Below are 17,849 nucleotides of genomic sequence, written 5' to 3' on the forward strand. Positions count from 1 at the left end.
CATAGACCTACGGGTCCATAGCTAGTAACTAGATGGCTTCTTCTCTCTCTTGGATCTTCAATACAAAGTTCTCCATGATCTTCATGGAGATCTATCCTATGTAATCTTCTTTTGCGGTGTGTTTGTCGAGATCCGATGAATTGTGGATTTATGATCAGATTATCTATGAATCTTATTTGAGTTTCTTCTGATCTCTCTTATGCATGATTTCATATCCTTGTAATTCTCTTCGAGTTGTGGGTTTTGTTTGGCCAACTAGATCTATGATTCTTGCAATGGGAGAAGTGCTTGGTTTTGGGTTCATACCGTGCGGTGACCTCACCCGGTGACAGAAGGGGTAGCGAGGCACGCATCGTGTTGTTGCCATCAAGGGTAAAAAGATGGGGTTTTCATCATTGGTTTGAGTTTATCCCTCTACATCATGTCATCTTGCTTAAGGCGTTACTCTGTTTGTCATGAACTCAATACACTAGATGCATGCTGGATAGCGGTCGATGTGTGGAGTAATAGTAGTAGATGCAGAAAGTATCAGTCTACTTGTCTCGGACGTGATGCCTATATGTATGATCATTGCCTTAGATATCGTCATGACTTTGCGCGGTTCTATCAATTGCTCGACAGTAATTTGTTCACCCACCGGGATATTTGCTATTTTGAGAGAAGCCTCTAGTGAACACTATGGTCCCCGGGTCTACTCCACACCATATTTTCAGCCTTACACTTTTTCTTCGTTGCACTTTCCGCCTTCAGATCTCACTTTGCAAACAATCTTGAAGGGATTGACAACCCCTTTATAGCGTTGGGTGCAAGCTCTTTTGTGTTTGCGTAGGTACTCTCGACTTGACGAGATTCTCCTACTGGATTGATACCTTGCTTCTCAAACTGAGGGAAATACTTACTGCTCCTGTGCTGCATCACCCTTTCCTCTTCAAGGGAAAAACCGACGCAAGCTAGAGAAGTAGCAAGAAGAATTCCTGGCGTTGCCGGGGAAGGACTTTTGTTGCCGTAGGAGAAGAATTTTTGGCGCCGTTGCCGGGGAGGATCAAGTCAAGAACTCATCCAAGTAGGTGTCACAAACTCATCTCTTGCATTTACTTTGTTTGCCAGTTGCCTCTCGTTTTCCTCTCCCCCACTTCACAATTTGCCTTTTCCGTTTGCCTTTTTCGTTCACCCTTTTCTCGCTTGCTCTTTGTTCGCTTGTGTGCTTGCTTGCTTGCCGAAGTCACCGTGAATGAAAACACCAAACTTTGTGACTTCTCAAATACTAATAATAATGATTTTATTAGTACTTCGATTGCTCCCGCCACTAGTGCGGAGTCATACGAAATCAATGCCGCTTTATTGAATCTTGTTATGAAAGAGCAATTCTTCGGCCTTCCTAGTGAAGATGTCGCATTCCATCTCAATACCTTCATTGAGCTTTGCGATATGCAAAAGAAGAAAGATGTGGATAATGACGTGATTAAATTGAAGCTTTTTCCTTTCTCGTTGTGAGATCGCGCAAAAACTTGGTTTTCTTCTTTGCCCAAAAATAGTATCGATTCTTGGGATAAGTGCAAAGATGCTTATATATCCAAGTATTTTCCGCCAGCTAATATCATCTCTCTCCGTAATGATATCATGAATTTCAAGCAACTTGATCATGAACATGTTGCACAATCTTGGGAGAGAATGAAATTGATGATTATAAATTGTCCCGCTCATGGCTTGAGTCTTTGGATGATTATACAAATCTTCTACGCTGGCTTGAATTTCGCTTCTAGAAATATCTTGGACTCCGTCTCAGGTGGAACGTTCATGGAAATCACGTTAGGGGAAGCAACAAAGCTCCTAGACAATATCATGACGAACTACTCTTAGTGGCACACTGAAAGGTCACCTACTAGTAAGAAGGTACACGCTATAGAAGAAATTAACTCGTTGAGTGCTAAGATGGATGAGTTAATGAATTTGGTTGCTAGTAGAAGTCCTCCTTTAGATCCTAATGATATGCCCTTGTATTCTTTGATTGAGAGTAGCAACGCTAGCTTGAACGTTAATTTTGTTGGTAGGAATAATTTTGGCAACAACAATGCTTTTAGAGGAAACTATGTTCCTAGGCCTTTTCCTAGTAACTCCTCTAATAACTTTGGCAACTCCTACAACAATACTCATGAAAATTACAATAGATTACCCTCTGATCTAGAGAGTAATATCAAATAGTTCATCAACTCTCAAAAGATTTTCAATGCGTCCATAGAGGAAAAACTACTCACAATTGACGATTTGGCTAAGAGCGTTGATAGAATGTCTAGTGATGTTGATGCTTTGAAAGTTAGATGTGCTCCTCCCAAGATCAACATGGATGAAACTTTGAAAGCTATGCGTGTTTCCATGATTGAGAGCAAAGAAAGAACCGCCCAAATTCGTGCTAGACATGAATGGCTTAGAATGGCTTAAAAAGGCGTGTTCTAGTGTATCCCCTGCCATGCAAGAATTTATGTCTTGGATAAGATTTGTTTTAGTACTGAAAAAACTATGAAGGTAAAGAGAGTTCACTTGAGGACCGAGCATAGTTATACTTTTGCCGTAAAGTTGTACAATGGAGACACCTACTCCTATTCTGAATGCACAAATTGGCAAGCACTATACAAGGCTTATGCATTTGAGCCTAATATGCTTATCACCTTTGATATTCGTCCGGAAGATGAAATTGAAGGTAATATCGACATCTGGGTCGATGTGCAGACGCCTCCAGTTCTACCATTATGTGAGTTTCTCAACCATATTTATTAAGTAATTTATATTGTTTATTTAAAAATAGTTGACAACTTATTTCCATTGACAGCTTATTTTCGTTCTTCAAAAAATGTACGAAAGATGGTAGACAGAACCTATTACTAAAATGATGAAGCAGAATTAACTTGTAAGGAGAAATATCATCTTGTCGCATTTATCAATGATCTTGAGAATTACAATACCTATCAGCAAACTCCCCCACATTATGGTCAATACGTGCCAATAGTGCACGTGGTGAACTACGGTAACATGCATGGAGATTGCATGGTAAGATTTTCTATTATTACGACATCCATGCATTTTTTGCATAAATTCTTGTAGAACTAAACTACATTGCTAGCTACAAAGTTAATACTATGTTTTTCAACAGAAACTCCCACAAGATTGTGTGCCTCATCTGATGTTACCAAGAGGTCGCGTTGATGTTATGAGCATACGACCAGCACGGCCAGGTCAGCCTAGGTATCTGCATCACTCCTGTCCATACCGGATTTCTAAAACCGATGAAGTGAAAATCAAAGATTGGAAAAAATGTATGGTCAATCGTAGAGAGCTACTTGGAAGCAACATTGTGCGTAGGCCAAGAATGGGAGACAAGATGATTTCCATTCTCCATAATGAAGAGTCGGGGCCTATCTTGTTTTATGATATTCTACCTAAGAGAGGGTAGAGTAGGTCATATGAGAGAGGAGTAGGTCCTAGGTACAATGTGTTATTATGTGCTACAATGTGTTATAGTTGATGACGATGAGGAGGAGGAGTTGTGATTATGACTAGTGACCAACTTTTGTTATATGATGTCTCATTGACGAAAATGATGATTAAATAGTGTTGGTGGTAATGACTATGATGATTATTAGCTATAGTGATGCAAGAGTTTTTATATTAATATGATGATGATGTTGATCATGATTATCATGATGATTTGTTATTATGATCATGATTAGTTATTATATCATTGGGGGAAGGAAAGCGGATTAGATTCATGTGTGGATGAATCTTCGACGTTGGGTTCATTAGCCCAGATGTCGTAAATGAATGGTCGGTACACCACAATACCTAAGAGATCGAGGATAACTTGCTAAAGTCGTTACTTCTACATCACGGAGAAAGACAGGACACTTTTCTCTATTAGCTAGCTAACACAATATGAAACTCCTAAATTAACCCTCCCAAACCCCCAACCCCCCCCCCCCATTCAAAAAAAACTCCACCTCCTGATCCCGGATGGTATTTCCAACCGAGACTATAGGCCCTCCTGCCTGGGCTCCCCGCAGAGGCCACGTGGAGGCCCTTCTGTCCCGGTTGGTAAAGGAACCAGGACTAAAGGTTTTGGGCTTTAGTCCCGACCCTTTAGTCCCGGTTCCGAAACCGGGGCTAATGGGCCTCTGGAACCGGGACAAATGTGCCATTTTCTACTAGTGTCTTTTTATAGCTGCCAATTTTTTTTGTAAAACATTTAGAATTAACGAGTTGTTGGAGTTTTTTTTCTCTTATGCCCGTTCATGCCCTAAAAACGACAAATGCCTAAAAATAAGGGCAACGCTACACGTCCGTCGGTGGATAATCTAAAAAGATCCACCATCTCAGAAGTAGTTAGATCTAGTTCGTCCAATTGTTTGGCCATGTCCTCGTTATCGTAACAAAATTAATGTTGCAGAACTGTTTGCAACAAAGCACATGTTGTAGAAACATTTAATATGGATTGTGTCATAGATTTTCTTTTCATCTTCAGTTTTTTGCAACATATATGATGTTACGGAAAACTGTTGCAACATGAATGATGTTACACAAATTAGAGGTAAAAAATAGTGTAGAACAGGAGTTTGGGAAGAACACGAGAGACACCTACCCTCAAAGGATTCAGATTTAGATCCCGCAACATAGGAGGTGTTGCGGCGCGTAAAATGCAACAAGTGCTAACTTGCCCAACCGTAAGCTAGCTGAACCCACATGAAACACGCATCGCACGGACGAAAGACGATTGCACTCAAGGGATCCAGATTCAGATCCTGCAACATAGAAGGTGTTGTGGTGGGTAAACTGCAACGAGCACTAAGTTGCACAACTGCAAACTAGGTGAGGCATTTACCCTCAAAGGATTTAGATTCAAATCCTACAACATAAGATGTGTTGCGGTGCGCAAACTGCAACAATCATTAAGTTGCACAACCGCGAGCTATGTGCGTCCAAATATGCCCGCATGCAATCCGTCGGCTGGAGCAAAACGTTTCCTTAAAAATAAGGGTGTTATTGGAGATGCTCTAACTTACGCCTTTTAACATGTTATATACAAATGATAACTTCCTCCAAACGAAAAGAGAAAAAAAAAGATATTACCAATTCTAAATTTCTAATTCACAGGATACACACAAAACTATGCACATACACACACCAGGCCTGCTCACCGATGTCATACACACACCGGACGCCAAAATCGCCGAATGCAGCAAAAACGGAAAAAATACATACATGGACAGAAAGCTACAACAACCAACACCCAGGGTCCATAGTGACAATTGCCTCATAGGGTACTGGATACATACATGACAAAGCTATGTATGTATATATGGGCAGTGGAGGTTCAGACGGTGTTCCACTTGATCTCGAGCTGCAGCTTGCCGTTCCTGGAGTTGATGAGGTGGTACTTCTCGTTGATCCGCCCGTTGTTCACCACGTCCACCAGGTTTATGTTGACATGCCCCAGCGACTCCTGCAAACCAGACCAAACACACATATACAAGCTCCTCCGGCGTCAGAGACTGAGAGGGAGCGGTGAGCGGCAAGGACAAAGACAAACTGTTAGGAAAAACTGGGAGCAGCAAACCTGGTTGCGGAACGGGAGGAGCCTGCGGCGTCTGCTTCTGATCTCGATGTGGATCTTCTCGTCCATGGGGGCCTCGTCCACCACGAACTGGAACTCCTCGTTCCACCTCGGATCTCGAGCCTTCCTCATCACCTGCAAGCAAGGCACATACACACATACATCCGTGAGTCAGTAGCCGGCGATATAATCAGTGACTGGGTTTTGGTAGATGGGCTGCGAGTTTATATTCAGAGACACTTCCTAGATTAAAACGGACTTCTGCATTCAGATGAGTCTGTTTTAATCCATTATACCTGTTTCCTCTGAAGTTTTTTATTCACACTTGTTTACAAAGACAAGTCGCCATTAGCAAATGTGGCGCACTTTTTCGGTTAATTGTCAGACACTTGGTACACCATGGACAGGATCTGGACCTTTTTATTTCATGACACTCAACTTATTCTACGACCTGCTCTACATCTGCAGTCTGAAGGCTACTGTACTTTTGAATCCAGACATGGTTAACATATTTGTAGGGTTATCTGCAACTTGAAAGTCTCACAACTGTCAACAATCATCAGCCTAGCACTTGTCAGTTACTACTACTATCGCAAGGTTTCACTTGCAGAACGAATAACTGATAACAGAGGCCTGGCTAAAAAGTCTGGCAACCTCCCTCGCAAAAATAGAATAACAATCCAGTTTCTGCAAGTTAACATGCAGTGCTAGTCCTAAGAATTACCACTCTTCTTCCATCCAGCTCTACATAATGATATATTGCTCTGTTCTGGCTAAACAAATTAAGCTATCATTTTCTGTTTAAGAACTGTTCCACTTGTTACGATCCTCGTAAAAATGCTACTAGTTGTAATGGTACGTAGTTGCTCTAGGAAGCAATTGATGTATTAAATCATCTAACTCAAGAATAGCAAGTATGACACATAAAACACAATGGATGTTTTGAGAGGGTGGTAGCCTTGTCTACCAACTGGATCTAATAACAAGATCTAAGGTAGGTTTGAACTTAAGAAGCAGCTTTGCTAGGTTTGACAATGGTCATTCAAAATAAAATAATTCATGGAAGTAGCAGAAAAAACTAACCTTGGTTTCCCTCTTTTCGCCCCTAAAAAGAACGACGGCATATGGATTGGTGTGACGCTTCCCTTCGACATCTTCTGCATTTTCGACCGAAACTAACAACACCCCACCACCATCCGGGACATCCCTTTTCAGACTGATATTGCCTTCACCATCTGAAATCAGAGGACTCGTGTTGTTTTCCTCTCTAAAAGGATCAAATGTCAGTTCCACGACGAGCTTTCCTCTATTCTTCTTGTTTTGCTGATCATTTGGGTTCATGCTTCTGAGAAGGTCTAGTGTGAATAACTTGCTCTCGCAAGGAGTAAGCAAACGGAGGGGAATTACTTGCACGCCCATTTTATCGTGCATTTTGACCTGCACAATTGGAACGGCAGAACTTGTTGGTATGTGATATCTCTGGCCAATTCCAAAAGCAGAAAAAACATAGAAGATGGACCATGTTTCAGAATGACAAGGGAACTTCTCTTCAGCTCTATAGTGTGAGGTTTTAAGAAATACTTTAAAAAAGACAGAAGGTAATTAAAGTTGCATACAGCATGCTAAACCTTTTCCCAATCAAACATCTGGAGCTCGAGGACTTGCGTCTCAGGATCCTTGACTACGAGCCTGAAATGTTCATTCCATTCAGGATTCAGGTTGCTCATCTTAACAGAGGTTTTCTTCGAGGGCAGTCTCTCGCCACTCAGACGAAGCTTGACATAGGGATCAGATTTTCCAAGCAAGTCCATCTTGGGAAGATTCATGGCACGAATTACCTTGACCTGCAATATTCCCACTGGTTTCTTTGTAGCACCACTGCAGCATGATTCAGAACTTTGTATCAATAACTAATGCTCAAGTCCAAATTACACGAAGAAAGCCCATAACCAAAAATAAGGCCTGGTTCAATTGTAAGAAATTGTACAAGCACAATTGAATAAAGATAAGTATATATCTCTGCTTATGCCAGATCCAAGGGTCGCTGTTATTAGCAATTTTGATACTAAACTTTCACCCATCCAGATACAATGTTATTTCCAAATATATGGGATATAGGTTTTAAGAATAATGTGTGTGGAATATAATGGCTGGCTCATATATCAGTGTGGCTGATGATAATCAACCGGGCTTAGAATTCACATTTATCTTGATATGGAAGCAGGATATCGATATGCAACTTAGTCTGTTTTAGCGCCGACACTGTTGACTTTATATCAGCAGAAGGATATTCAACTTGATATATATCAAACTTTAAAGATGGTAGGTAATTGTTAAGATATCATTAGAGAATATCACCTTGCTCCATCTAAAATGGGAACTTCTATAACCTTAGGCCAATGATACAGGATTGCAATTTGCTTTGATATTTGGTCCTGCGAGAGAGAAACAATATAGGTAACTAACTAAGTCCAAAAGGTGCCAAGTATATATACCAACAGCAATGAGGTAGGAATTATGAAATTATTCCTGAACTTTTAAATTCAGTGTCCACCCAGTAAGTAAGTTATCTAAGGGAGTTGAAGAGGAACTACCTGGACAAACCGATACAAGCCAGGAATCGCCATGACATCTCCACCCAGCAATTTCAACCCAAAGTCAACATCCGGCTTCATAATTACAGCAGTTGAGTCAGTTTCTAGTGAAATTGTTACGAACCTAGTTGATTGCTGCTTGCAAACATGATAGAAGTTGTGTGCACATCTGCGCAGTAGAGAAGCAGATTTATACCTTCTCCATCAGTGAAACACACAAGCTGGCAAAGCAGGGGAAGCTTGGCACAAGTGGCTTCAGAGTCACTCGTGGTGTCAACATCATATGCAAATCCAAAAGCTGAAAATAGCAATATGATCACGTCAGAGGTGTGTACAGTGAAAGGTACCTAAACACGTTATCTGCAGTAGTTTGCATAATACAGCAAAGGGACAAAACTAACCTCGACGGACAATTTGAAAGAATGCACCTTCACATTCACAATTACATTTGCTATGCTAGCCCACCGAATCACAGGTTGGATTACCAGTTCTTTTTCTCGCATTTCAAAAACTTTAATTCCTGTTTGTTCAAACAAGGAAATGCAAAGGGAGATCATCGGACCAAACATCTCAATTTTTTTTACATGATGATCAAAAGCCTTTCAGAATACAAAAGGTTGGAACTGAAGTAAAACAATCCTTTTATTTCCGGTTCGAAAATGTATAGCAACAGAACTACAGAAGTATCGAATGCATATCCCAGATTCAAATTCTAGAAACAATTTGGTTTATCCCATCATCAAAATGCGACTGCAGTGAGGGATGAGAGCACATTACCAATTTGAATTATCGTGTTAATTTGATCTACACGTACGTTTAGTTGAGGTTTATGAGAATGAAAGGCCATTGTACTTTTGTGTAGTGATGGTAGGTATCATTTGAGAAGTAATATTGTTGTCCCACTGAACGGATTGCATCAGAACACTAAAGTGGTTCAAGAAAAAATACAGACCTTGGAGTGTAGGTGGAAGAGCGCCAAGTGTTAAATTTCCAAATTCAATTGATTCTATACCATATTTTCCAACATACTGATCACATATTGGCTTTGCTACAGTTCTTATTATTTTGCATATTGCCTGTTATAAACAGAGCAGAACTATTAGGCTGATTACGGTTGTAACCAAAATTTATACATCACACAAAGCAATGATGCAATGAATAACATTCTAAAACATTTGTTAAAAGAACCTTATCCAGGAAAGGCCACATATCACAAATAAACTTGTTCATCCAATCAATCTGCAAAAATAAATGAAATGACATATTGATCAACCACTTGCATTACTTTTGATGACAAAACAGAGGTTGGATTACAGAAAATATAAAACTGAAACAATAAACGATAAATAAATGACGCAGAAGTGTACCGAGTACCAACCCGTTCATAGTCTGGATACTTCACCCATAATGGAATGTCATGTACCATCGTCTGTAATGTCTCATTATCTAAATCTCGCAGAGGTCTAACGACAGGATCCTGCAAAATCAGTCATGAAAAATAAGATTGGAACACAATGTTGATAACATTGCATTTGTATCAATAAGACAAACTGTTGATCGACACCAATACACTGTAGCTAACTACAGAACAGTCTCATCAGTTTCGTAGTGAAACTGGGCTGCCTGCTGTTTTGGTGTGAAAGATGCATGTAATTCCATTTCAAATGAACAGCTAATAAATGGAACATCTGTCATATGTGGCCAATCACACAAATTACTTTGGCAGCATGCTCCTTAAGTGTGTTGGGGCCTTTAGGGTCGATACTGTCATACTGAACATAATTTCATTCAGCAATAGTATGATGGAAAATCGAAAATCCATTTCTGAGCCGAGGCTCATCTACACCCACGTTGCATAAACAAATCAAAACAAATATTAAAAAAAAGGTAGATAATTTGATGTGTAAGGTTCACTCTAATTTTTGAATCATTTGGATATCTGAGCAGTTGTCGCCAAAAAGACAAATTCAGGATCTCTAAAAAAGTTTACTGTTCATGCACTGTTTTGATCCGATTTGTCTTTTTTTCTAAGAGCTTCTCAGATATCCAAATGATTTAAAAAATTGAGCGGACCTCACGCATCAAAGTATCTATCACGAAAAAATTGTTTTTTTGAATTTCTTTAGTATTTATTTTGATTTTTCTTTTGACCAGATGCAGATGAGCCTGAGCACTCAAATACCCTAGATCCACTGAAACCTAACAAAAAGGGAATCTCAAATCGCGCAGCAGGAGAAAAGAAGGACACTAAAATCGCTTTCCATCGTCGCGCCCGCCAAGCTCCACGGGCACTGGCGCGGTCACGAGTTGCTGGCCGTCTATTCCGTAATGCCTATGCCGGCGTGATCGAGGCTGCACGCGTCGGCGAATTGGATGCGCCGCTCTTATAGATGCCATCGCCGGTATGGACGAATATCGGAGGATGGATGGAGTGTGGCGGGGCTGTTTTTGTTGGAGCATCGCACTCGGGGCTCAGAGGGAAGGAGTGGCCTTGCGTGTTCAGGAAGCGGTGGTTGGTGGGCTATCCCTACTCAAATTGAATCCCTACTACCCGAGGCCTTGTGTTTTCCTTCCATTGCTACTCGTGGCGTGCCGGAGAAGACGATCATCGGAGGTCTGGAAGCGATTTGGGGGGGGGGGGGGGGGTGAGGAGGAGGTGAGGTGGCAAATGCGTGTGACATGTCAAAACACGCAAACAAGTTACTGTCCACGTCATCAAAACCATGGCCGAAAACCCCTTGAAGGTGAAATGGCCCAATAGTATCCTTGAAAATGAAATGGACCAATTACCCCAATAGAAAGAGAGTTTTAATAAAATATTATGAAAGATACTCCCTCTTGTCGAGAATTTCAGTGTTTTGACCTTTTTATGAAAGTTGAGCTAGATATGATCCTGATTCGAAACTTTTTCAAGATCTAACCTTTTTCCTACCATCGTGGTTCATGACGGTAGTGTATAACTTGCCTACCGCCAAGGCCCCTGATGGTAGGGATGCATATCCTACCATAAAAAATGAAGTATCAGATAGAGTGCTTGTACGCACCTACCGTCGGGGCCCTGGACGGTAGGGGTGCACATCCTACCATGATAAGTTTCTAAGTATCAGATAGATCAGTGTGTGTATGCAGTACGCATCTATCGCCGGGGCACATGACGATAGAGGTGCACATCCTACCATGATAAGTTTCTAAGTATCAGATAGATCAGTGTGTACGCATCTATTGCCAGGGCCCATGGCGATAGGGTTGCACAGGCTACCGCCAACTCGTTTGGCGATATGGTTGCGCTGCACCGACGTGAATAAGTTGCCTATCGTCAAGGGGCTTGGCTGTAGGCATGTATACCCTTTCGCCATCACTCTGCCGGTAGAAAAAGAGTCAGATCCTTATTTTTTTTCTAAACCCGTGTCAAACCTCGCTCAACTTTTGTAAAAGGGTCAAAACACTAAAATTGTCCCCCTCTGGTACTACCTTCAGAAATCGGAACTTACATTAAGGGTAAAAACAGGTGCTATGACCTCTGACTTTGCCTTTACTTGACGCGGTGGATTTGATTCTTTCTGTTCTTTTCTAACGAAGCAAGCAACCCAACTTTCACTTATTCTCTGTCAGCGAAAAGGTTTCAACAATGTGGGCTGGATTTCTGTGGCGAATCCCCAAGTTCTCCTCATCCTTTTGCTCTATCGCAATCAACCAGCTACGACGGGGATTTCGAACCGACGTGCATAGATTGGTCACATCTGTTCTAGAGTCTCAATCAACGTCAGGTCGCCGTCCTCCTCCTCCACCGCGCCGGAACTCGACAGCCGAGCCAAAACTTGCAGCGCAACGGTCCCGTCATCGACTCATCGTCAGAGAAAGGGGCCTGTCTGATGTCTAGTGTCTACCTGGCTGGCTGGCTGCAGGTCCAGCCTGGAGAATAAGGCAAAGTCGGAACCGGATACGCAAGCGGGCGGGCGGCAAGCTATGCCCGGATCGAGCTGGAGAATTGTACGTTTGCCAACCAGCAGAAAGGGACGACGACGACGCGCCTGGTCAGAGCAGGAGGAAGCACCTCGGCCAAGGCAGGCACGGGGCTTTTTGAGCACGGCACGGCACGAACTGAAACTAGACTGGAGTACCGGACGCCGGCCGTATCCCGCCACGTCGCACGCATGGCGTCCCTGTCAAATCCATGGGAGCCGGTGACCACTGACCAGCATGCATGCACGGACTCGATCCATCGGTGTGCTGTGCATGCGTTGCCTGGTGGTTGGCATGAAAGGATTGCTCGGGGTGTTCCAGGTGCACTGATTGACCGCGTGGTTGGCGACGTACGGAACTCACCTGGAGACGGCGGCGAGGCGCGAAGAAGCGGAGGTAGACGAGGCAGGCGGCGGCGAGCCCGAGGGGAAGGCCGAGGACGAAGCCGACGAGGCCGCCCAAGAGTCCCATCGCCGTCCACGCACACGCATGGAGGTCACGATCGAGCCGGCGCCTGCCAGCGCCTGTCGGCAACGGATCGCCGGCCAGGAGGCTCGCTCTTCCTTGTCCTCGGAGACGTCGAACGGCGCGCAAGGCGAGCGTGGTTTCCCGCGTTTAACTGGGGTGGAGGAGCGGGAGGAGAGCGGGATGCTCTAGCGCACGCAGGAAATGATGGCGCGCGTGGGATTTCGTATGGGTTTTGCGGGCGCGCGCCGGCCAGCCGCCTCCTTGCCGCGGGCGTTACTACCAAAGCACGAATGACCGCTCAAAACTCAAAACAACAAGCTGGGCCCACTATAAGAATGGGATGCTTAGGTCCTGTTTGGTTCATAAGTCCTAGGATTTTTTTAGTCCCAACTTATATAAGTCCTAAGAGGGTGTTTGTTTTCAGGGACTATTGGTTTAGGGACTTAAAAAAGTCCCTATAAGTCCCACCTAAATCAAACACAAGGGACTTATTGGGACTTATTGTGGTGATTTGGGACTTATCAAATAAGACTCTCAGGGAGGAGCTTATTGGGACTTATCCCGGGCCGGACCTACCCCGCGTCGCTCCAGGCTCGTTCCCCGCACGCCGCCCCGCCTCTCGGTCCAATCGCCGCCGCCGCCCCACCTCTCGCCCCGTCGCGGCCCCGCCTCTCGCCCAGTCGCCGCACCGTCGCCGCCCCGCCTCTCGCCCCGTCGCCGCCCCGTCGTCGCCCCGCCTCTCGCCCCGTCGCCGTCCCGCCTCTCGCCCCGGTCGCCGCCCCGCCTCAGTTCGTTCTGCCTCGGTTCGCCGCCTCGCCTCAGTTCGTTCTGCCTCGGTTCGCCGCCCCGTCGTCGCCCCGCCTCGGTTCGTTCTGCCTCAGTTCGTTGCAGCGGTGCCTCCAATCGCCGGACAGGCCCTCTCCTGAGCCTCGTTGCAGCGGTGCTTATCCTGTGTGCCGTACGCGTTGGCTGATGACGATCCATGTGAACAAGTGTATTATTAGGTGTAACATGGACTTATAAGTCCCTGTAAACAAACAGGTAGGGACTCGGGACTTATAAGTCACTGTAAACAAACAGGCAGGGACTTATGACTTATAAGTTGAGACTTAAAAAAATCCTAGGACTTATGAAACAAACAGGGCCTAAGTCCCTAAAAAGTTCCTACCTGTTTGGTTCCTAGGACTTAACATGGACTAAAAGACCATATTACAACTATAAGTCCCTATAAGACTCTTTTTGAGAGTCTTATTTCATAAGTCTCAAATGTCCACTTTAAGTCTCTATAAATCCCTTCTGTTTGGTTTAGATGGAATTTAAAGGGACTTATAAGTTCTAAGTCCCTAATAAGTCCATGTAACCAAACACCCCCTTAGACCATGGTTAATAGTATAACCAACTACTGACTATAAGCCATCTTATAGTTCATCTTATAGCTAGCTTGTACAATAGTTAGTTATAAAAAAGTACTACTTTTATCATATATGACTCACCTTTCATTTCTCACAAAGCACTAGGAGCACGTGATAGAGCTAGCTCTTCACGAAGAGCCTGTTTTCCTTCTTTCTTCTTTTATTTCTCATCCAACTCAGTAAAAATATAGTACTTTCCGTACCTTATTGTGCTTGCTCTTATTTGTTGTGGGATGAATTGTGTCATTTTCTTTTTCAAGCTTCATTACATTTTTTAAGTTTTGAATCTTTTTGAAAAATAAACATAGGTAAAGACTGCACATAACTAAAAAAAGTCATGGTGTGTTTTTTATAATTCATGAATGATCTTTTTTTTCTTTGAAAAGGGACAAATTTATACTTATTCCTTAGGTATATTATTTTTATTTAAGAGAGAAAAAAACTAGCATTAGTTTTCTTTTGTTCTCGAGATTTAGCTCTAGTTGTCTTTTTAATTTCACTCCAGAGGGGCAAGTCGTCAAGTTATTATACTCTAGTATATATTTGTTGAGAATCTTGTCTAACTTATTATGTAACATAACTTCACTGTAAAAGCTTTTGTTTATGGCTTATCTTAACTTTTTTTTATGGAATGACTTTTGTTAACTTAACATGATGGATCTGATTCTTTCCAACCATCATATAAAAAGCGATCAATTCAAAAAAAAGATCTTGAGAACCACTTTTTATTATCTAATAAAAAATCGTTTCAACAATGTACGGTGGATTCCTACGGCAAACCAAGCTGGATTTTCCATCTATCACCTTTTGAGCGTAATCCACTCCCTCCTTTTCAGTTCAGTACTACGTCATCTAATTTTTTGAATTTTTCAGTTTGTATGGCCCGCAGTAACTCTTGGTTCTTTATTGGCTTGCTCATCTTGGCAATACGCAAGTACTCCATTAATTCCAACTGCATTATCTTTCCATTGCTAAAAAAACTGCATTATCTTTTCTAGTAGTACTACTAGTATAAGAACTGCATTATCCCCATAAAATCCAAATGCATTAAATTTTAAAAAATTTTGCGGGGGAACTGCATTAATTTTTTATTAACATCGTATGGAGTACCAAAGTAAAGGGCCTAGCTATATCTTTGCTGGCAGCTGGTGAGAATTGATGACGAATCATCCGGCCGGGAAGCAAGCAATTGCAAGCATGCAAGCATAGCCAGATCGACCGAGGAATATGGCAAAACGGGAATCGGATACGCAACCTGGAAAAATGGTACTACGTCGCCAACTATTCTAAAAGCGAGCATGGGTGGTGTCGTGTGCCTGGTCAGAGCAGGAGAAAACCACCTGGGCTAAGGCATGGACCTTCCATCGAGCACCGCACGACCCCGTCCCCCCCGCCCCCGCGTCACATGATTTGGCGATATCCCACCGGACTAGAAACTGTGGTGTGGTGGCATACGTACTATTCAAGACGTCACCGTCAACCCAAATCCGATGGCGATGGCAGGATGGGAGCCGGCGACCGGCATGCACGCACGTACGGCCTCGATCGGAGGGCCACGACTCGGCATGATAGTGAATCGCAACAATTCAATTCGCGCTGGCCAGCGCGTGTGGTGTGGGATTGATTGCTTGTGGTATGCATGGTTGCAGCTTGCAAGTTGCTGAACGATATGGTATGATGATCGGTTAGATGAGCTAGCTAGCGAATCCGGCGATCGACGGAACGGAACGGAACTCACCTGGAGGCGGCGGCGGGGCGCGAAGAAGCGGAGGTAGACGAGGTAGGCGGCGGCGAGGCCGAGGGGGAGGCCGACCACGAAGCCGAGGACGCCGCCCACGAGTCCCATCGTCGTCCAAGCTGCACCCGCATATGGAGAGCCCCAGTCCACGGCCGGTCACGAGGCGCGCGAGCGTCGGAGACGGCCGGCGGTGCGGTGCGGTGCGCGCCTCGACGGCGCCGCCCGCGCTCCTCCTCGGAGGCGTCGAACGGGGACAAGAGCGCAAAGGTCACGAGGTCTCCAGCAAGGCAGCAAGGTAGCTAAAACCAACCAACTGCTATAGCCTATAGGTAGCGCCGAGCCGGGTTTGTTTATGGGACGGGCGGGGGCGGGGGCGGGGGCGGGCGGAGAGTGGGATGCGCGCGGCGGGGGATAGGAGGGATGAAATGGATTTTGTGGATTTTGTGTGTGCTGGCGTGTTGCGGGCGCGCGCCGGGCGGCCGCGGGTGCCACCAAGTTCCAAGTTCCAACCGCGCAGACGCTAGGATGCAAAACTACAGAGTTCGAATGAAAGTTCGACTTTTTCTTCTAAGCAGTGTTCACACAAGATGCCATATGCAGCGTCACGGTTTATATCCAGCTCTGGCCCACGGCTCGAGAAAAAGAAAGGGATAGATATGACTATAAGCCACTCCACAGATTATTTTGGTGCAGTATTCACGGTCTGTTTTGCCTCTTTTTGAAAGACCGAAATAACGAGGGAACGTTCACTCCAAAGGAGTCTGGGCGCGACGGAAGATATGGTAAGGCGCTGTGTTTTTGCGACCCGCAAAAGTCGTTTACAGTCCGACGAAGCGAGGTTTTATGAAACGAAATCTTGCACTGCAGAACAGACCCCGTATATGAAACTACATAATTTGAAGAAAAAAAAGCATTCCCAGATGAAATTGCAACCACATTCAGTTACGGTTTATCACATACTACATGATCATATGTACTACATTCCATTATGCACAACTACTACAAGGGGTAGAGCTAAGCTAACCTTATCGGAGCTCACCGGAGCTAATAACTACCCTACCGCAGTACTCAAAATTGAGCTCATCGGAGCTCGTGCGACAGTAGATGCGACAGCGCTCAGTCGTCGTTGGAGGAGGAGAGTTCGACGTAGATGCGCTCCTGCGCAGCGGCTTCGCGGCGCCACTCCTCCACCTTGTCGCCGAAGGCGAGGGGCGACGCGAAACCTTCCTCATAGAGCACGGTGTCGATCTCCTCGTCCCTCCAACGGTGCTGTCGGTCCTCTTCTGCCTCCCGCTCAGTGCGCGCTAGCAGCGCGGGCAAAAGGCTATCCGCCTCCTCCGGTCCGACGACGCCCCCCGGCACGTCGCTCCAGCCCCGCCCCGGCCTCCGGCTCCATTTTAACCGACGGGAGCTCCTCTAGCTCCCTCTTCACCGGAGGGAGAGAGGAGCGCGAGCGCGAGCTCGACGCCTCGGAGGAGCTGCCGGAGAAGAGACGGTCGAGCGCGCGGTCGTACTTCCCTGTCTCACGACGGCGGCGGCGTTAGGGCCCACTTCGTGTACCATTTTTCAAAAGGTTAACTTATCTTTTTAAAAAGAAGTTCTTGTGTGAAAATTGTTCTTCAAATACGAAATATGTTTTTGCTTTTTCAAAAACATTCATAACTTCAAAAAATGTTCGAGATTTTTGAAAAATGTTTGGTATTTAAAAAAATATAAAAAATTTCTGCTATTCACAATTCCAAAAAATGTTCTAAATATAAAACTTCTGTTCAATTATTAAACTAAGTTCATGTTCAAAATTTCTTCTTAAATATAGTAATTTGTTCTTGCTTTTAAAAAATGTTCCAAATTTTTAAAAATTGTTGTTTTTCAAACATTGTTCATATATTCAAAAGGATTTATGAAAAAATTCTGGATTTATAAATAATGGATCTTCAAACTCAAAAAAAGTTTTTTCTTTTTAAACAATGTCCCAAATTTAAAAAACAATCCGTTTTTCATAAACATTCATAAATTCAAAAAACATTTGGGATTTTTGAAAAAGGTCGGTATCTTAAATAATGTTCGGTATG

General features: G+C 43.9%; 1 protein-coding gene across 2 annotated transcripts; it reads right to left on the minus strand.

Moving 5' to 3' along the window:
• Positions 1–5,008: 5,008 nt before the first annotated feature.
• Positions 5,009–16,097, minus strand: LOC123412720 (synaptotagmin-3-like). Of its 2 annotated transcripts, none has more exons than XM_045105659.1 (12): positions 15,778–16,097; positions 9,575–9,673; positions 9,385–9,435; positions 9,149–9,272; positions 8,598–8,716; positions 8,393–8,494; positions 8,197–8,271; positions 7,961–8,037; positions 7,231–7,480; positions 6,686–7,039; positions 5,606–5,737; positions 5,009–5,491 (listed from the first exon to the last, which is right to left on the minus strand). In XM_045105659.1, exons 1-12 carry the CDS (start codon positions 15,883–15,885, stop codon positions 5,363–5,365), a joined length of 1,620 nt encoding a protein of 539 aa, XP_044961594.1. In that variant the 5' UTR covers positions 15,886–16,097; the 3' UTR covers positions 5,009–5,362. The 2 variants fall into 2 exon arrangements, with proteins under 2 accessions (XP_044961594.1, XP_044961595.1); XM_045105660.1 differs by lacking the exon at positions 15,778–16,097 and adding an exon at positions 12,523–12,727.
• Positions 16,098–17,849: the final 1,752 nt, after the last annotated feature.

Source organism: Hordeum vulgare, chromosome 7H (genome assembly GCF_904849725.1).
Source record: "Hordeum vulgare subsp. vulgare chromosome 7H, MorexV3_pseudomolecules_assembly, whole genome shotgun sequence".
Taxonomy (NCBI): domain Eukaryota; kingdom Viridiplantae; phylum Streptophyta; class Magnoliopsida; order Poales; family Poaceae; genus Hordeum; species Hordeum vulgare.